Below are 20,952 nucleotides of genomic sequence, written 5' to 3' on the forward strand. Positions count from 1 at the left end.
TGGGTTACCCCCCTCCCTTTTTCTGGGGTGGGTCGTAACAATCAATAAATAGGAATTTAAGTCTGATGTACTAGACAGGAGGAAAACGTAAAAAATTTAACAGACACTATGTTCACAAGCGAACAAAATTTAAACTCTGATAAGATTCATCACACTTCATACACTAGTGTATTGTAAGCCATCTCTATAAACATATATAAGATACATCACCATTTCTAAAAGCTGAATACAGTAACCTTGCAATTTGTTCTTGTTTGCACTTCCTTTGAGATGTGTAATAGCACAATAAGATCAGGGAACCTGACTCTCACAACACTTGGGACTCTAACTTGCAGACTAGAATCCAGAGTGTGGACAAAATTCTGTACTCAGTAAGAACACTGGTTCCACTACTGACCTCTGTCCAAACTTGTAACATGATCATGAAGTAAAAAAATGCTATAATCCACTTCCTATGGAAAAGAAACCAAAAGAGTACTATTGAGGGCATGTCTAGAGTAAGACAGATCTGAAACTGTGTTAAAGGACACTCATGACAGCATGTTGTTAACAAGGTCCTGTATTTCTCACATGGATTCTTCCTCACATGTATTCTTCTTCTGCTCCCCTTAAATACAAATAAGAATATTTGATTTAAAAAAAAAAATAAAAATAAAACCAAAAAACCAAACCAATAAACAAATGAAACCAAAACTAAACCACCCTTTGATGTGATTTCATTATTTTAGTTATATTAATGGATTTATTTGCTGGTCATCATGCAATCTACATCTCCTATTTGGACCTACTCCGAGACTTAGAACAAATTTAAGCCCAGCACACACAAAAAGTGTAATAATACTGCATCATACAGTACTTCATCATGCAGTAATGTAATGAACTAAATTGTATTACTGGATACTGTGCACTGTGAATAGTAGTTTGCAATGATTTTTATTACCTCTGCTCCATACTTTAAATGCTAAATATTTATTCTGCTTAAACTCTAAGAGTGGGTCATCAGTGTGTTTCTATTTCTTTGTCTGTACCTCTCTTTTTTTATCTGTGCCTGTAAAATGCCAACACATAATTTAATGATGAACTGGAAAGAAGATAGATAAATGTTTACTCAGAATTTTCCAGTCTGAATATCTTTCTTTTAAATTCTCTTAGCCCCTTTTAAGACTGTGTGATAAACCCTTAAATTCTCTTAACCCACTCTAAGGCTGTGCTATAAACCATGAATCTATTCATAGCTTGGATCATTAATGAGTAAGTATATTCCTTCCTTTAAAAAGAGTTGGCAAAGGCGTAACATTGCCTCATTTTCCCCCTTCACTGTCAATTACACACAAAGTCACAGAATAAGCTTCTCACAAATCAGGCTTCCTAGCTCTTGAATTATGGAAAAGTAGAGAACATGAGCACTATTTCATTTGTGCTTGAAATACTTAAGCCTCTTTGGAAAGAAAAGGTTTCATGAAAAACAGAGGATTAGTCATAAAACTGACATCTCCTCTGTTTACTCTCTACAGCATAGGTCAGCCAGAGGAGTTTGCCAGACTGACTCTGAATTTAACTTGAGGTGTTGATTCATGGAAATACAAATCAGCCTGACCTGGGGAACATTTTTGCAGGTTTGGTTTTTTGGAGTTTTTTTTGGTAGGGTGTTTGGTTTTGGTTTTTTTCTGTTCCTTTGGTTTTGTCATTATTATAAAAAGAGACAACCCCTCTTTGGGAAAACGGTGTCCAAAAGTCATATAGACATGTGCTGCTATCCTATGGGACAGGAACATTTACAGAAATTAATATCTTTCCTGTCTTCACTGTCTTACCTTTCACCATTTAGGTTATGATCTTCAAATATTTAAGGTTTTAGGGCAGACGTTAATTAAAAATAAAAACAAACAAATTAATGCAAAAACATCAACAAGAAACTAGTAGTAACATTTATATATCTCCAATACTTTCTGAAATCCAATGGAAAAAACAAAATATAAATGATATTCAGATCCACATTTTCTTAACATTTGGCCTCTTATTGCACAGCAGCATCTGACTCCTATAGTATTAGAGAAATAAACTCATTTGGTGGGAAGAACAGAGACTGAAGTGAAAATCTAGAACACTTTACACTTCCATTGGGAAGGCAAGACTAAAAATACAGAGCACAAAAACTGTGATTAGAAGAGAGATAATACAGGAGTCCATGGTACATTATATGTGAGCAAAATTCCCATATATGTCAGTATATGTATTCTACTGCCTCCTCAAGAAAAGTTCTCCCTCCAAAACACCAGATAATTTAACATACTTATTTTATTTGGCTCTCAAAACTTGTCTTTTTTTTGGCTCTTAAAACAGCTCTTCATAAAGCCGACATATAAGTGATTGTTTTAAGGTTCACTAGGTTAATTTTTTAATCAGAATTTTCATGCTTAAAAAAAATTAAAACTGGAAAGAAGAGATTTTGGGAGCAATTGTTTCCATCACAGGTTCTCTTTGTTTTAGTCCTTTATGCCTTTGTAGTAGTTATCTAGTTTATGCTTCATGTAAGAGTTCCTTCAAAATCATTCCAAATATAAGCATAGAAAAAATAAGTAGGCATTCCTAAAAGCATAGAAAGATGAAGCTTTCCTATCTATATGACTCAGTGTCCTATCACTGCTTTTGATAAAAATGAAGAGGAAGGTAGAGAGCATTAGTTTTACTGAACAAAGTTATTCCCAAATATTTTTTTAATTAATTAATGAAAGACTTTGTCAGAATCTAGAGTGTTGAATGACTAAAAAATAACTCTTCTTTCTGAGTTGCAAAGAAAATTCTAGGGACTAAAAAAAGGAAGAAAAATGAAAAACAGAGAACTCTAACCCTTCTCCTTTTCTATGAGAAAAGTCCTGTTTAAATGCTAGGCCTTTCCTTTGGCAGAGAAATGAAATACCTACAGTTTTACACTACAGGAAAAAAAAAAATCTGGATTTCCGTTTCTCATGAAATCTTTCCTTTTCCTCCTCCAGATTACAGGCTTAAAGATGGGACAACATATGCCTCTTGGATCTGCAACTCTTTCGTATTAATCTTGTGATGAACTATAAACTGTTGATTGTAACCTATAACACCTGCCTTGTAAATAATCAAACTGTCCTCTCTATATGTTTTATAGAACTTTGAGGTGAATAATATGTCAAAAATAGAACAGACAGTAAAATGTTTTCTTCAGAGATTCAAGGACTCTGAGACATGCCCTTGGTCCAGATTAGCATGGCTTTGATGATGTTCTGAAAATGTGAAAAAAATTACCAGCTCAGTGAGGATTTCAGAAAAGCTGAAGATGAATTCCCTACAATGATAAAAGATTAAAAAAATGAAGTACTAACATTTCGAGACATGTTCTTACTCAATTGCTTCCTTTATTCAGGACCTTCTACTCTATAACACAGGATTTATTTTCACTGTTATTGCTGTAAAATTTGAGCATAAATACTACAGATTCCGCATTCGTATTCTTTGTGTTCTGCTGTCTCACAGTACAAAATTTCAGAATAATGCCTAATTATTACTGAAATTCCTATTTCTACCCATAAGCCAAAAATGTGGTTTCTGATTTGAAACATTCCCACTACACTGTGAATGCTGCAATCTCAAAATGGAAGACATGATGGAGATGGGGAGCTAGCAAGTATACTTTTAAGCAAACTTGTAATTTAGACTTCAAGTGCTAAGGTGCCTTTAAAAATGTTTTAGAATATTCATGAAAGCCTGAAGAGTCCTTGTGACTTCTACCAATGACAAACATGCTATAGTATTTTCTGACCTTTTGTAAAGGACCCTTCTTTATGTGAATACATGTTGTATGTTCAATAGCAGTCTGTGCATAAACTCCTAGACGTACTCCCTCAATGTACACCTTAAGAAATTCACTAACGTTGACCAGAGTTATACACTTGATTACACTCAAAGAAATCTTCTCAAACATACTCATATTAGTATTAAATTACTACTAAAGATCCTTAGCAGTAATAAAAAAATGTTCAATATTTTTATTTTCAGTAAAGGCAAGATGCATTTCATGACTTCAGGTTTAGGGGCATTTTCTGACCATCTCTTACACTGAATTTATCAAGCTTACAGTGACAAATGCATGTTGTCATAATCCTTCACTGTCACTGTGTACTGCTGCCCTAACAGCATCCACTCTTGTAAAACAGAACTGCAATCAAAAAGTTCAGAATTAATAGCTGTGAAGTCTCAAGCACTCATAAGCATGTGTTTTTATCACTTCCATGCTCTGCAGATCAGGTACTCTTGTTATTTATTATTTGTGACAGTGAACAATTCCCACTTGCTTTAGAGAAAAAGTGAAGAGCTGTTTGCATAACTAGCAAGGTGAAAAAACAGATTTGAAACTGTTGGAATCATTTCACAAGAACAATGTACACAGCCCAGAAGATAGCTTTCTTCCAGAACACTACAATGTGCTGACTACGGTATGTGCTATCTACTCTCTATGTATCCTTTGTTTGAAAGCAGCTTTTACAGTATGTTCTGCATTTGTGAAGTGCCTGAAATGATGGAGTCTTGGTACAGAACTGGAGTACTGTGTACTCCAGTAGTCACCCTCATCAGCTTCACACTGGGAAAATGGAAATATTTATAAAGTCTTAATGAAGTAATCTGCATATATACTGTATATGGGGAGTACTTGGTTTGCAATTGATCCAGAGAAGACTCTGGCACCTGCACCCCTAACAGCCCCCACACCACCAAGACAGAGTGAAGCAGTACTTCATGCTGCAGTTTGTCAGACTCTGAGATAAGCAGTAGAATATGTAATATTACATGTAAATATTTAAGTATCAACAGTACTTCATCTTTAAAAGAAGCAACTGTTTTAAGAGGAGAAGCTAAAGGAAAAAGCATGGCTATAATGTTTTTCTTGAGATTTTTCTTTTCTACATTTCTTTTCAGAAATGAAACATGGAGATAGTGTCTCCAAACAGTATACATTTCCAATTAAAAAGGAAAGATTAAATATAGTAACTGTAACAGTATTACAAAATGTCTCCATCTGCTGTAATATTAACATACAGGAAAATCTATCATAGATCAGGACAGCAAGTAAGATTTGCCTGTGGGCAGTACTATTATCAGCACACAATTAGTTGCAGATTGGAGACACCAGCCTTAGATCTGTTCTCAGCCCAGTAATCTGTTTCCTAGCTGATTGAAAACCAACGGCTCTTGATGAAATGCTATTTATTTAGCTGCAGACAATTTGATTAAATGTAAGGGTAATAATAACAAAACTAGTAATACCCAACAGAACATGAAATGTTGTAGGTCACATTTTAATTGAGACATTTTAGTGAAGAATATGAAATTATGAAATGAAACAGGATATGTTACATGAGAAGCTTTTATGGCAAAGTCATTTTCTCTAGTTAAAAAAAAAAATAACCCACATTGTGAATGATAAAAGGAAGTCTTTTCTACTGTCAATTACTATAAACCCATCACAAAGTATGAATACTTAGTCCTTAATGCTAAGTCTTTCAAATCCTTGGACTTATTTAATTTATTTTTTTTCTTTGATAACAGATGGATTTTCTTTTATCCTTAGTAATTTGTATCAATAGTAGATCGTGAAGTCTTATAAATACATAAAGCCTTTTAGAAACATTTGGTAAAGTGATGCTTTAGCCAGCCCTTTCATATTTCTGTAACATTAATTCTCCAGGAAGTTTACCATATAATTTAAAGAGTTCAGTCAATTTATATATTTAATTAAGAGCTAATATAGAAAAAATACATAAATTTAGCATTCAAGGTTCCTAGAAAGGTGCACTAATATCTTCATTAGGAAGTCCAAGTTGAATTTTCAATTAATTCAGTAGTGTCCTAAGGGTCAATTGAATAAAACATCCCCCGTCTCCTTGAATTTGAGACCATAAGTGATAAAACATTTTGCAATATAATGAAACCAAACTCTTTCATTTATTCTGCATAATTTCACACTGTTGCTTATCTTTTCATCCGCACAAAAGAACAAACACAAGGATCCAGAATACTAGCAGCATTTTGTAAATAATTATTTAAAGAACTGGTGCTGCACAAAAAGGAACAAACTACACAAGTGTCCTGTGATATATGTAAAACATAGGATGGCAAAGGCAAATCCCTTTTGCAAATGCTTACACAAGTTTCCTTCACATCTAAACTAAAGCTCTCTTGTGTTGTTTTTTGGGTTTTTTTTAATTCATGTAAAAAAGCACAGAAAAACACTGCATGCAACAATTATTTTAGTAACATACAATCCCATATATGGACCTGGAGAATTTAAACAGAATGAATTACTGTGCTGCACAAAGCTATAGTGGTTTCATGTCTGCTCAAGGGAGCTGCCAGTGTCAGGTCTGAACCTACTGAGTTAACCCACCCATCACATAAACCCACATGCTGGTGAAAAACCTACTGCAACTCAGCAGTTCTCTGTCAACCTATAAAGTACTACTCACATCTCACTGTAGTTAGATATTTCAGATATGTTTTGCTATTCTATTTTGTATGTATATAATAATAAATCGGGTAAAATACATGATACAGACAATGTGTTGCAATTCCTAGGAAAAACTCTCATAGTTGAAAGCTTCTATGAAAGCAGGTACTGCTCTTTTTCACCCCCATTGCTGTCACTTTTACTCACACGAATTAACACCTGCTCTAGAAATAGCTGAATTTTATTCATATTCAGAAAAATTCCATTAAAATAAAATGGTCAATTCAGGCCTTTAAATTGCAGGAAGCAAAAACCTTAAAACCAGTATATAGTCAGAGGAGCCTTCTGAGTGAATTTTCCAAACCTATGTGACAGATCTTACCCCAGATCTGGGCTAAGGTTCAGAGGCTGAGCATGTAGTGCACTGTTAAGTAGAGATTTCTAGTTTCCAGTGAAATAATTCCTTCTGTAAAAGAACTCACGATGTTACTGGAAAAATAAATATTTCTCTCTCAAGGAAATCAATTACTGTCCTTCTGTAAACTTGTACTGCAACTGGAATATAATTACATGCTCATTGAAAATAGCATTTTTCTAATTCAACAGAATGATGGATATCCTCTGCATGGCACACGTTATGCCATTATAACCAATTTGGAATACATGGATGGAGATAAGGAAACTGATTCACTGTTTCATTACTCATAAATTTTATAACAGTGTAACTTCCCTTAGAGCAGGTGTGGCATAACGAGATCAAATGTATGTTGAAACCAGCAGACATAAAAGTTGTGACTGATAAAGGTGAGAAAATAAAGACTTAAAATATCATTGTGAAAACATTGGGACCAGGTGAACTAACTAATGCTTTAGTTTGCTGTTGGTTTATTATCTATATTTCCATTACCTTTCATCTTTAGAAAGACTGAAAACTACAGAAATATTTTCTCTTGTTAAATACAGTGTTTAAAATAGAACTTGCAATAAACTAAACAGATTTTCCTAAGCAAACGGTCAGATTTCACCTGAAAGGCAAAGTTTTGTGTTATAAAGTTGATAGGAGTTTCCAGGCCAAGTCTTTCTCATAAATATACCTACAAGCAGTAACACACAGCTCCGTGAATAAACACCGTGACCTATCGTGTAACCGAACAAAGGTAGCTTGACATATATACTCTTGCTGTACCATTAGTTTAAGAACATGTTCAGTAATAAAATCTTATTTTTTTCAAATGTCATTAAAGTCACATCATTCCCAGACCCTTTTACAAAAATAATTTTACATTTTGATGTAATACATGATGAAAACCTATTTTGCAAATTATACATATATACATGCTGATAACTTAAATGCAGGGGATTTGATGTATAACATCCAAATGGATATACTGGTTTCTCTAGCTATATTTTGTTTAAATAAAGCAGTTTCTGAATATTATAACACCTGATACAATTTGCCACAATTAATATTAGTTAAATTTGATTGACTTTTGTGGAACTACCTATAATTTTATCTAAAATGAGATAAAAATCAGCCTGAGAGGTCTGAAGATGAATGGAAGTTCAGTTAAGCTAATTGCTGTCAGTATTGTGTCTGTAAGACCAGAAAGAGTTTGTGTAAATTAAAAAATAATTTGTTAACCTAACATCAGGATATATGTGAACATGTATCTGCACACACACATTCTATTAATACGCATATGTATGGCACACACACATTTGGAAATTGTGCTTATGTTCTCACAGGAAAAATAATTTTGAAGCCTGCCAAAATGCACTACATGCAGAGTACTTAATTTAGTTTCAATTATTGTTCCTTTAAGTACACCAAAGGATTTAGTGATTGCTTTTTTGTTTGGCCTTGAGCTGCAGCTACAGAAGAGTGTCCCAAAAGACACTCAGGTCTTGCGTCATATGCCCTGTCTGTGCAGCTCTGTGCAGATAGCTAAGAAACTTCAGGTATCTAAACTGACATTAGGATGCGTATGTTTAGACAGCTGAATCACAACCAGAATGCCAAGGCAGTCTTCTTAATTTCCTTTGGTTCATTTTTCCAGCATAACACTGAACTCAGAAACACAGTTCTACACCAAATTGTATTTCTGTAAAAACTCTCTCCTGATAAAGGATCTTTTCACCAAGGATGAGTCTTTAGGCTGCATTAAAGAAGTTCTGCCTCTCAAGATGTGGTATCCAAAGGAAGTAGGGGCTACTTCTCATATTTTACACTGCTCCAGGGCTGAAAAGTCCTTGACATTTATTCATGGATAAGCAGAATAAATTACGGCAGCCCCTCCCGTTACTCTCTGACAACTGCTACCACAGAGAAAACATTTGGCACATAACACAGAATACACTTCCTGGCCACAACCTCAGTCAGGAACCTGATTTTCACAGAGTATATGGCAGACTCTCCATAATTATCACGTGAGTGTGTAATGCAGGAATAATTATCCTGTTAGGTGGCAGGTATTTTGTTACTTACAAGGTGGTACCATAAAGGATATGAATCAGACATGACTGCAAGATAAAACAGTCTCTGAATTTTTGGCAGATGGAATCAGTATTTCTGTATTCTAGCTCTAAAACATATTCTTTGACTGATTTTCAGCACATGAGATAGTACCTACATTCTGTACCTAGTCTTAAAAAATTGACTTTATCTATAATTATCTGCAGATAATAAAAGAGTCTATATCAAAACTTTGCTAAATGCTACTTTTATTGCTTTCTAATACTGCAAGAATGCCACTTGCAACCACACATTCCTTTCATTCAAGAATTGCAAACTCAGACGTTAGGTTGTTTGATTCAGAACATCAAATCTGTAACAAAATCTCATCTGACAGAAAAATGTTTGCCTTTAAAAAATGTACTCACTCTAGTCAGTAGTCAATAAGGTGAATTAAGTTTTGAAAGACAAAGATAATGCTTTTCTTCAGTTTCTAAGAATTGTGCCATTTGTGATCCACTCTGAGTAAAACTGAATTGTATTTTTGGGGCTATGCTGCAGCACCTTACAAACTAATAACTGCAAAATAGCTGCATTACCTAAATGAGAGGATTTCTTGACTGACATAAACAATAAAAAAAAAAGAAAGTATATCACTTTTATTTACCTTCCAGTTTTAGATGGGGACAGCACATTGTTTCTGTTCAAACTGGTAAAATCCAAAACTTACTCTAAAGTTTTTCCATATTCTCCTTCCACAAAAAATAATAATGAAGTTGTTCGTCCACTTCTGTTCATACATGCTATATATGCAGCTGATTCCCTAATTTTTAATACATTCAGAAGTTGTTCTTAATTGTGATTGTAGACCTCCTCAGCAAAAATGGCTACACAGGAGTGAGCAAATGACTCATGTTAAGCACAGTTCCACACAGTTGGATAACTTCACTGTGTGTCACTGACATAATTCAGGAACTTGACTAACTGGTATTTCAGTATAACCACATCTGGAGATTTTGACCTGTGTTTGTGGCCTGCTCTCAGTTAAATATTTATAGAGGAAATTGTATTAAAATAAGAAATAAAAAACTTTTAAAACCTCCTATGCGTTATTCTGTTCTTCTAAATCACATTTTAGATGCCCCAGGTAACCTTAGTTACTCTTGCATTAGCGTGATATTTTGTCATCCATAACAGCAAAATAAAAGTGACCTTGGGAAGTCTCTGTTTCCTGAAGTATATGGCAGACAGTATATCAGTCCTAGCTTGAAATATACTTATATGAATGCCAGAATTTTCTCTTACAAATTTGATTAAAAAATAAAATAATGAAAACTTATATAAAAATAACAATAATAAAAGCTTTATTTTGATCCTTGATAGTAGCTTTCGGTCTACTGTTGTCCTTTCAATTATTGATTACAATGAATGTATAGTATATGCTACAAAGTCCAAAATCTGATAACAGATAGACAACAAATCTACTCTTCCAGGAAAGAAAAATCCAGGAAGAAAAATACAAAAATACTATCCCCTCAGCACACAGTGAGATAAACACAGCTAAAAAGGTAATAAATTTTTAAAAATGGAGAAATGTAGAACATAAATGACATGAAACATATTATATGAGGCCTAAGACTGAAAAAAAGGAAAATATCTTGCGCCTTTAACAGTTTATGTTGAAAGCAGACTTAGAAAACCAGCCTGCTGGGTACTGTACTGTACTTGCTCATATGCCTGCATCAGTATTTCCTATACATATATAGTCAAAGAAAATTATGTTAATCCTGTTAATATTAGTAATTAAATACTAAAATGTTCAGCAAAGAGTTCATAGAGAAGAGTTCACAGTGCATGTCAAGGATTTAATTGACTTATAAGCATAATGATAACTACTTCTGAAGTTTGTTGATTTTCTTTTATATTTTAACGCAAAACCAAATTTATTAGTTTTACATCTCAAAGTAGCCCAGCAGATCACTAACTACATAAACTTTCTAAAACTTTTGAAAGAAAATACTTAAAGGAAAATGCATCTGAAGCTGTGGGTATTTCTCAGAAACACAGCTGTACTGATGGTCAAATGAGCAAATATCCCAAATAGTAGAAAACAAGGCAACTAAATATAAATTTGAAAAAGAAGAAAAAAAAAACCACAAAAAACAAGAGAGAGAGAAAGAGGAAGAATCACACTCAGAAATACATTGCTGCAGCACAAAGACTGACATTGCGATAGTCAAACTTCTAACAGTCGTTATAAGCCAGGTTCATAACAGTAGGTATAACGCCAGAGAGCTGTCTGAGTTGATAAATCAGATTCTATCCTTTTAAAGATGTTTCTTGCTACCCCTTGCTATAATAGTACTGTTCTTTACTTATTCAGAGCATGAATCCTCCTTTACTCAGATCCTGTCCCTTTTGGCTTTGTACATCTCCTGGGAGCACAGAATGATTCAGTGGTAACTGAGTCATTTGCACACTGTACAAGATGATTTTACTGGAGAGGAAAAAAATAAAAGCTGCACTTATCAGTGGAACATTTTGTGTTAAATAAAGATAATTAAAGCATCAACGATCCATCCATTTCATGTTTAATTAGCCCCTCTTTCATCATAATTTGTTACTGAAGGTCAAATGTGGGTCACTTTTAAAAACTAATTGCAAAATATTTAATATAATGCAAAATTAGAACAGAAAATTGAAAATACTTCTGTATACTTTTCACTAAAGAGTAAAGTCAAATGTATGAAAGAATTCACCAATGTAAATGTTTATACTTAATAACAATGTTCCCATTTTTTTACATTGCACTTATGAATTGTTATTATTATTACACTGTAGGATATTTGCTTATCTAAAAGTTGTTAAAAACTTCATTCTTTAGAGTTGCTCTGTGATTATAAAGATAAGCATCTCTGTGTACGTGTGTGTCTGTACATAAGCAAGAAGAAAGATGATGCTTTCCTGCATGGTTAAACTGATTGCCCCCTTAATGGATGAATTTTGGGTCCTGTCAAGGCTGCTGGGTATATGTGCATGTTTATGAGGAAATTAACCCATTTAGTTTATAGATACAATTCACACACATGATAACCAACTAGTCAAAATGCTTCTATATTGCAACAGACTAATTAATGTTTGAAATATTACAAAATAAATTAACTGGCTAGTATGCAAATAATTTTTTTTCAGAAATTAATTTCTACATATTTCACTTTCATGGAAATAAGACTTTACAGCAAATGCATCCAATTCTGATTAGTGTGTCAGCCCACTCTGGTATGATAAATATTTTTTTCTTCACTAAACAATACATTTCCAATGAGACAAGGCATTGGGATTTTTCATAAAGAATTACAGAATTGGCTAAGAAGCCAATACTCCAAGCAAAGAAATAATGCTGCTCAGAAATTCCTGTACTGATTCTGTTAATTCTACTGACAGGGACCAGCACCTCTTAAAAAAAATAACAAAGAAAAAAATGCTAGCACCATAACTGCAGTGCTTTAAGGAGTCAATAATCACTGTTTAGTAGAGCAAGTAAAAAAGAAACCAAGATAATGTGATGGCAAAAAATTATAAACATATAAACAGTACTTAAAATGCCTGTTGTTCGAACAGTGGTTGTTAACACGCTGATTCGTGATTAAAAGTTTCAGTGAAATAAACCTGATTAGATGCCACTATTTTGCACTGTAAGACAAAGTGGAGAGGGGAAAGCATATATTATAAAGATATATCTGTAACTAAATGACAAAATAAACAATTATTTACAATTAAAATCGATTATGAGAATTATGATTAAATATGTAACTCTCTAAGCTGCTAAGTGACTCCCCTAAGGCCCTGAGCTTTCCTTATCTTTGGCTGTCTTTGCTGGAAGTTAGTAGTAACCAGGCTCCTCACAGGCAGCGTACAGCTTTAACTTTTGGCAAGTAATTAAGACCTGTGGAATACTAAGTGATTTAAAATTTATTGGCATTAAGTAGATATGCTAGTGCCTTACTGAAAAGGAGAGAATTGATAAGTAAGAGGGTAAAAGAATATTTCAGAGTAATACTACGTTAAATAAGACAAGAATAGAAGTTACATTTGTGAAAGTTCTCCTTCACTCCTTCATGATGTCAAGAAGGAGGAGAGTTACAAATTGTTTGCAGTTTTCGCCACTGGAGTTCTCTTATACAATACTGTATCAAACAAGATATATTTGGGAAGTCACATAAGAATTCATCAACTTAAAAACGAAGTATCAAATAATCAGAATGAAAACAACTTGCATTCGCTGGGGTACACCAGTCGGTCATGTAAGTAGAGACTTTTTTCCCCGACTGCTCTACTGTAGGTATACAAAAGTATCAATTACCAATTCTAATTACACTAATGGGAAATCAGTATTGCTCTCATCTCCAATAACTTCGAGCAGGTACATTCTGCTGTGTTCATTTATTTATTCTAAAATTTTATACACCTTCTAATGTCTCCTTCGAACAAAGGGAACTGACAGTGAGTAAATAAAGACAGTCTCAGAGATTTCAAGTAGTCTCCCTACCATGATGTCAATATGCCAGTGGTTCTGTTTCACATGTACAAGAGAACTATGAAACAATCTGATATACACCACGTCAGAACCTGATATACACCACATCAGAACTTGATATACACCACATTTATTTGCATCTGCTTCACATTTCTCTCTGAACAATGTGCTGAACAAGAGCCCCATGTGGTTTGGGTGTTAAAAATCCTCATGTATTTTGCCTGCTAAATTAAGAAATACTGAACTGTCAGTGTTTGAGATGTGAAAAGGGTACATATTGTTTATGTAAGTCTTAATGTCCCCATTACAATACAAAAGCATGAACAAAACTGTACAAATGTCACTCAGCAACAAGTTGGCAAGTACCCATAGGACAGTGGTAACAAAGGTAACCACTGATAGTCTCTCCCATAAAGTCCATTATTTAGCACTACCTTTATTGTTTTCTTGCACAATTTCCAACTTATGTGCATGTGTGCAAATATTTTCTACTTGTTTAAAAATAAACAGATAAGACATTATAATACTGGCTATAAATTACTTGGGAAAACAAACCTTCATAACAGACTAAATACTTAATACAAGAAAACCATCAACACTGAGAAATTGTTTTTGTAACAAACTACATAAGTAATGGAGCAACTCAGGGTGTACTTCTTTTAGTTTGATTGTTGCAAATAAAAGTGTAATAAAGCCATTTTCTTCTACAAAGAAGTTTTCTAATATATTTTATATGAAAACATATTTTTGGAAAATGTTAAGTAATTCAAAACATTTCTATAATAAAATCTTAAATAAGTTTTTTTATCAAGCAAAACAGCAATTTGTAAGGTATATTCCTTTACCATTCCTACACTTAGAATACAAGTCATTCCTACACTTAGAATATAAGTCATTCTTTTACACTAAAAAGAAATTACACTTTAACAGATTATAATCCATATGTTTAGATAAATTGCAGCAGCAAGAAATAAGCAGTATCTGATTAGCATATATTCCATTGCTCCTTTTATTCCAGCATTGGCTAAAATGGCATAATCTACTATGTGCTTAATAAGACTTAGGAGATGAAAGGTAACTTTCTTAGTACTTTATACTTTATACAGACTATTCTCAAACTGAAATTGTGATGTACTCTCTAGGAGAGAGTTAATGAAATGTATCACCCAGAAACTACTGTGTCAAGTGGTCTGTAAGTCTATATCAGTTGTAAAAGCACATACACAAAAGTGCTGGCAGATAGTACATCAATCACATTTTTTTTGGTGACCTGAAAGACTGGAGGGACTCATACAATTATGTTATTTTACAATAACAATATTTTAAATGTTTCTGAGCAGAATGCAAATACTGGCGACACGTGATAAAACTTCAATTGTACTAAAGTAGCAGACATTTCAAAGTATTAAAAAAAAGTCATCGTGTACCATATTTGCATGTTAATAAAGTCAACATAAAGCATTTTTGTCAAACGAGTCAGAATTTCCCTGTTCCAGTCTTGGCTGTGTACTTAAACGAATCAGCATTCATTTGCTCCTAGATTCTTGTGTAGCATGCATTGTAGCTGAGGAAATGTTCAGAATATTATCTTATATATAAGGATGTGATGGAAATCACTGTGTGAAGTTATCTCATTTCACTATCACCCAAAAAGTACTCCTCTAAAGAAAAGCAGCCTCTGTTCAGGCTACATGTGTGTCTTATAAAATAAACAGATGCTTTTACTTAGGAGCTTGATTCCCCTCTGTGCTATCTCTATTTTATTGTAAGAACTGTAAATCAGTCACTACCGTCACCAGTTTTAGGCTATCGGAGCTTCACTGAACCAATCCCCGCCAACGCAGCCGAGACCAGAGCCAGTCACTTGTGGCACCCCTGAAGGCACCTCCGAGAGGTCTCACGGCAGTCACACCCTACAAACAGAGCTATGCGGCAGCTGGGCTGGCAAATGAGGGCCTCTCAGGTTGAATGAAATTTCATATGATAGGCAAGAGGGGCATTAAAAAAAATAATAATAAAACCAACCAAAAAAGAAAACCAAACCAATGAAAACATACTGGAGTTGCGATTCTAAACTCACTAACGCTTATGTGTATTCAGAGCAACTACTGAAATGAGTGCAGTCTGAGTGGTGTAAATTAGATCGCAGATAGGCTGTGTGGATTATTTAAGGATTTTGGTCCTAATGAAAGACCTGGTAATTACAGCCATTAACGCTTCAGCGCGTCGGCTGCAAATCCACTCTCACTCACAGCTTTAGGAAGCGTCAGGCAGGCAGCAACCCCCTTTCCCTGAAACACCTGGCTGCTGAGGCGAAACTTTCCACCCCAGCCGGAGCCGACAAGTCTCTGAGGCTGTGAAAGCATCTCGGCGGGGGAAGCGAAAGGACCGGCTGCTGAAGGCGGGGCCGGGGGGCGGGCGGGGGATGGCGGCTCCGCCCCGTGTGGGGGAGTCCTGATTCCCCACCCCCCTCAAACCGCCTGGTTTGGCCTCCGGGCGAGCAGCTAATAAAGGCATCTCGAGTTGCCTTACAGCTCGCTGTCGGCGGCTGGCGGCCAAGTCCCCGGCCCGTGCCCTGCCCCCACGCCCGGCTACCGCTGCACCTACGGCGGGGCAACCTGCCCCCCTTGGTGCGGCTACATGGACAGGCTGTTTGGCTGCCGGGTCTGAGAAGCGGAGGGAATGGTAAAAATAATACTACTACTACTAATAATAAAAAACAATAAAGATAGCTGGCTGTCCTTCCTGCGTGCTGTGTGTTGCGCACCTGCCTGCCTAGAGGGAGGGGGCGGGGATACCAGACTGAACGGGTCATTGAACCTGACGGTGGTGTGTGCCTGTGCCAGTGTGGGAGGCGGGGGATGCGGCATCAGTCCCCGCTCCCTCACCCGCTCTGTGTGTGCGTGTGCGTGTCGGGGCCCCGCGGGGGGTGCGCAGGGCGCAGAGCTCTTACCTGCTTGCTGTACTTGCTGCTGGCCTGGCAGCTGTACTCGGAGCAGTGGTCCGAGCCGATGGAGATGTTGTCGCCGGCGCCCACGAAGGTGTTGGCCGGGGGCAGGTCCTGTACGGCCTGGTGCTTTTTGCCGGCAGTAGGAGACTGCGGGTGCAGCTGGACGGTGGGCAGCGGCGAGCTCGACTTGTAGTGCCTGGCCAGGTCGGGGCTGCCCGGGCCGCCATTGACAGAGCGGTATCGGCCCATACCAGGGCTGTCTGAGAGCTTCTCGTTGACGCTGTCATAGCGCTGCCCGTTGGGCTTGGAAGCCTCAACAGTGACGATGCTGCTGTAGAGGGGCTGCTTGCCCTTCTTGCCTTTCTTGTCCTTCTTGGGCTTCTTGGCCTTGTCGTGCTGCTGTGGGGTGAAGAAATCCTCATGGTCCTTCTTGCCAGCCTCGTAGCCGTGCTTGCCCTTGGAGCGGCAGTAGCGGGCCATAACCACCACCAGGATGAGGAGGATGACAGTCATGATGCCGGCCACCACGCCAATGACTATGCTAAGCCGCTGCTTGCTCAGCTCATAGCTGGGGTCACCAGCGATGTCCTGGGCCAAGGGAGTGTGAAGGCTGCGGGCCACCTGGCTCTCCACCACGGTAGCATTGGACAGGCTCTCATTGACAAAGACGTGGAGTAGGGCAGTTGTGGACTGGGGAGGCTGCCCACTGTCATTGACCTGCACAACCAGGCGGTGCAGGCCGTAGTGCTTGGGGGCCAGCTTGCCCACCAGTGACACCACACCACTGACTGGGTCGATCTCAAAGAGTTTGAAGGGGTTACCCCCAACAATGCTGTAGTTGAGGTCAGCATTGAGACCAGTGTCAGCGTCGGTGGCAACCACTGTGGCCACCACAGTGCGCATGTTGCTGGAAGGTGGCAGCACAGTGTAGGAGCTGTTGCTGGGGAAGGTGACTGTGGGTGCATTGTCATTCTCATCCATCACAAAGAGGGACACGGTGGCAGTGGCAGAGCGTGGTGGCTCACCTCCATCCACTGCCTTTACCTTAAAGGTGTAGCTAGTCTGCTGTTCACGGTCAAAAGAGACAGTGGAGAAAATGGTTCCAGTGTCATTCTCGATGGAGAAGATGCCAGCTGCCTGGTCATGGTCACCAGGCTGGATGGAGAGGCTGAGCTCAGCATTGCGGCCCTTATCAAAGTCCATTACAGTCACCATGCCTACAGGGCTGTTGGGCTGCAGGTTTTCCTTCACATAGAAGGTGAACACATCCTGCATGAAGCGCGGCTCATTGTCATTGCGGTCTGCCACCCGCACCACCACTGTGGTGGAGCCTTGTAGTGATGGCACCCCTTTGTCCCGGGCTGTCACCTGAAACTCGTAGGTGTCACGTTGCTCACGGTCCAACACTGCCTGCACTGACACATCCCCGGAGTCAGGGTCAATGCTGAAGATGCTGCCTGGTGCCTCTGAGGATAGGGGTGAGGCCTCCAGTGAGTAGGTGATCTCAGCATTCTTGCCGCTGTCTGCATCCGTGGCAACCACTGTGGCAACCCTCTCCCCTGGCAAGTTGTTTTCCGGGAAGGAGACCTCCAACACGGCCTGGCTGAACACAGGAGGGTTGTCATTAGTGTCCCCAACCCGCACCAGCAGGGAATTGTTGCTGGACAAGCTGGGGCTGCCAGAGTCCACAGCTACAATCACCACGTTGTAGTCGCGGACAGCTTCATAATCCAGAGGGGCTGAGGTGTGGAGGAAATACTTGCGCTTGTTCTGTGGCTCCCCTTCACCCTCGCTGGCCGGCTTGAGCTGGAAGGGCACATCACCTACCACAGTGCAGGTCACCACGCCATTTTCACCTTGGTCCCGGTCTGACACCTGCACCAGGGCGATGGGGGTGTCCACCAGCACGTCCTCAGCCACACTAGCCACCCCGTCCCGGAGCGGAATGCGCCCAATTTTCCGGATGTCGATGGTGGGCACGTTGTCATTCTCATCCCGGATATTCAGCACGACCGTGGCCTTGTCTGTCTTGGGGGGCTGGCCCCGGTCTCGGGCCATGACAGTGAAGCGAAGCTGATTCACTTCCTCCCGGTCGATGCGGTGCAAGACACTGAGCCAGCCCGAGTTCTCGTCCAGCCGCAGTAGACGCCTGACAGACTCTGTGGCCGCCCCAAAGACATACTCGATCTGTCCATTCACCCCCACGTCCAGGTCAGTGGCTCGCAGCTGCAGGATCGGGGTCCCGGGGCTGCTGTTCTCCGCCAGATCCGCCTCATAGACGCTCTTCTCGAAGCGGGGGCTGTTGTCGTTCACGTCGGTGATCAGCACCCTCAGGATCGCCTGCGAGGACCGTGCCGGGTCGCCGCCATCCCGCACGCGGAGGCTGAGCTCGTAGGAGTCCCGCTGCTCCCGGTCCAGCGCCCCCTTGACGATCAGCTGTGGCTGCTTCTCCCCATCGAGGGTGTCAGCCACCTGCAGCTCGAAGACGCTGCTGCGGGCCGCCGCCTCCGCCTCCTGCCGCCGCTTGCTGCCGCCGGGGTAGGGGGCGCTCTCGGGGACCGCCGCGGCCGAGATTCCCCCGCCGGCGCGGCGGCCGCTGTCCCCGCCGGGCTCCTGCAGAAGCTCGTAGCGCTCGATGCCGTTGCGGCCAAAGTCCCTGTCGGTGGCAGTGGGGAGCAGGTAGAGGGTCCCCACGGGCCGGTTCTCCTCCACGGTGAGCGTGAGGACGGGGGAAGGGAAGGTGGGGGTGTTGTCGTTTATGTCCAGGATGATGACCCGGCCCTCGAAGAGGTCCACCCAGCTCTGCGACGGGCCGATGACCGACACCTCGAAGTCCAGGAAGCACTCGTTCTCGTCGAAGATCATCTGGCACTGCGGCAGCTTTTCGCGGTCGATGCGCCGCTCTGTGGTGCTCAGCTCCCCGGTTATGTTATCGATCTTGAGATAGTCGGAGCCCGACTCCAGGCTGAATGTCACCTCTCCGGAGCCCGTCACGATACCCAGGTCAGAAGCCACGTTGCCGATGCGAATGTCAGCGGGTCCCTCCTCGGCCAGCCGGTACTTCAGGAGCTGTTTAGCCGCTGCCAGGCTGACCCAGAGCGGCAGAGGCAGGAGGAGCAAGAAGCAGCAGCAGCAATGTACAAAGCCAAGGAGGGTCCGCATCTTCCTCATCTTCCCTGCACTGAAACCCCCCGCCCTCCTCTCAGTCCCACCTGCCCCCCCAATAAACTCCCCTGATAAGCCAACAGAGCGGCTGAGCGTCCAGGTGATCAATTATAAAATCCTTTTATTCCTGGAAACTTATTGTCTCATGGCTGGTGCAATTGGTGGTCAAAACCCTGCTGCTGGCTCCTCTGCTGCCCTCCCTGCCTTCCACTTGCGATATACTTACAGTTCACGGGACAGTGTATTTTGCTTTTTAAAGATTCATCTCGGTAGATAGGATGGGATTTTCCTTCTCCTCCCCCTTCTCCTCCTCCTCTCTGATTTTACTGTAATCACTTTGCAAGGTTTGCAATAAAAGCAGGAGCAGCACTGTACGATTCGAAGCCCCCCAGGTCGTCTTCTTCGACACTAGAGTTAACTACAATTCACACTCTCTCTCTCTTTTCTGTCTCCCTCTCTCTCCCTCTCTCTCTCTCTCTCTCTCAGCCGTTTACGACCAAGGCATTAGCTTTATTCTTCCCCCTCTCTGCACACACAGGGGAAAAAAAAATGTGATTCGCTTTATTCAAAGGGCTTGTGTCGGGAAAACTCCAAATCCTCTTAGCAATGGGGAGTTCTTAGGAAAAAAAAAAGTAAAGAAAAAAATAAAAATCCCAATAATGTCGGTAGCTGCACAGCTGATAGGAGAAGAACCCCGAGTATTACAGAGCAGTCCACAGAATATCCCCTTTGGTTGGCAGAAAAGCACCCAAATCCATCTTCAGAGATCGCCTAAAATGTTCAGCTCTTTCTCCGGAGCGGATTTTTTTTAACAACTCTGCGCAAGGTCATTAGTCACAAAGCAACGATACAGAAACTGCAGAAGCCGTTTGCCCAGAATTTGCAAGGCTGGAGATAAGAACATAGACACACAATAGTCCCAAGTTTGTTTTTGCATCCGCAGTTTGTGTGTGTGCCTTACCTGCATTTGCACTGCATGTGTTATAGCAATCTGGATCTGCAGCACTGAGAGCGATTCACAAATGAGATTGCAGTCTCTCCTCTTCCTTCCCGTCCCAATGCAGGTAACCAGATCTGAACTTGATCCTTTCAGTTCAAAGGTTAGCAACAAAACTATGTGTCCAAAGGCGATTATTGGTCGCTCGTAAATATACCCGGAGCGGAACAAGATGTAACTGGATTCCCCACGTGAATTAACACAGATTCTGAATTACATCCATATAAGCGGAATGGCAAAGGGGAGGGGAAAAGAGCCGCGACGCGATTAAAAAAAAAAAAAAAAAAAAAAAAAGAAAAAAAAAAAAAAAAAAAAAAAGGAAAAAAAAAAAAAAAAAAAAAAAGGGAAAAACCGGCAAATTTCCCCAAAGGGGGGG

General features: G+C 39.8%; 1 protein-coding gene across 3 annotated transcripts in view; it reads right to left on the reverse strand.

The window, feature by feature from the left end:
* Positions 1-20,856, reverse strand: part of PCDH7 (protocadherin 7) — a 268,634-nt gene extending 247,778 nt beyond the window's left edge. For all 3 annotated transcript variants that reach the window (XM_017805250.1, XM_017805242.1, XM_017805259.1), the window contains exon 1: positions 16,418-20,856. In XM_017805250.1, coding sequence (XP_017660739.1) covers positions 16,418-19,585 — 3,168 coding nt within the window. In that variant the 5' untranslated portion in view covers positions 19,586-20,856. The remainder of the gene's footprint in view (positions 1-16,417) is intronic.
* Positions 20,857-20,952: the final 96 nt, after the last annotated feature.

This window comes from Lepidothrix coronata, unplaced genomic scaffold (genome assembly GCF_001604755.1).
Source record: "Lepidothrix coronata isolate B3197 unplaced genomic scaffold, Lepidothrix_coronata-1.0 Scaffold0, whole genome shotgun sequence".
NCBI lineage: Eukaryota > Metazoa > Chordata > Aves > Passeriformes > Pipridae > Lepidothrix > Lepidothrix coronata.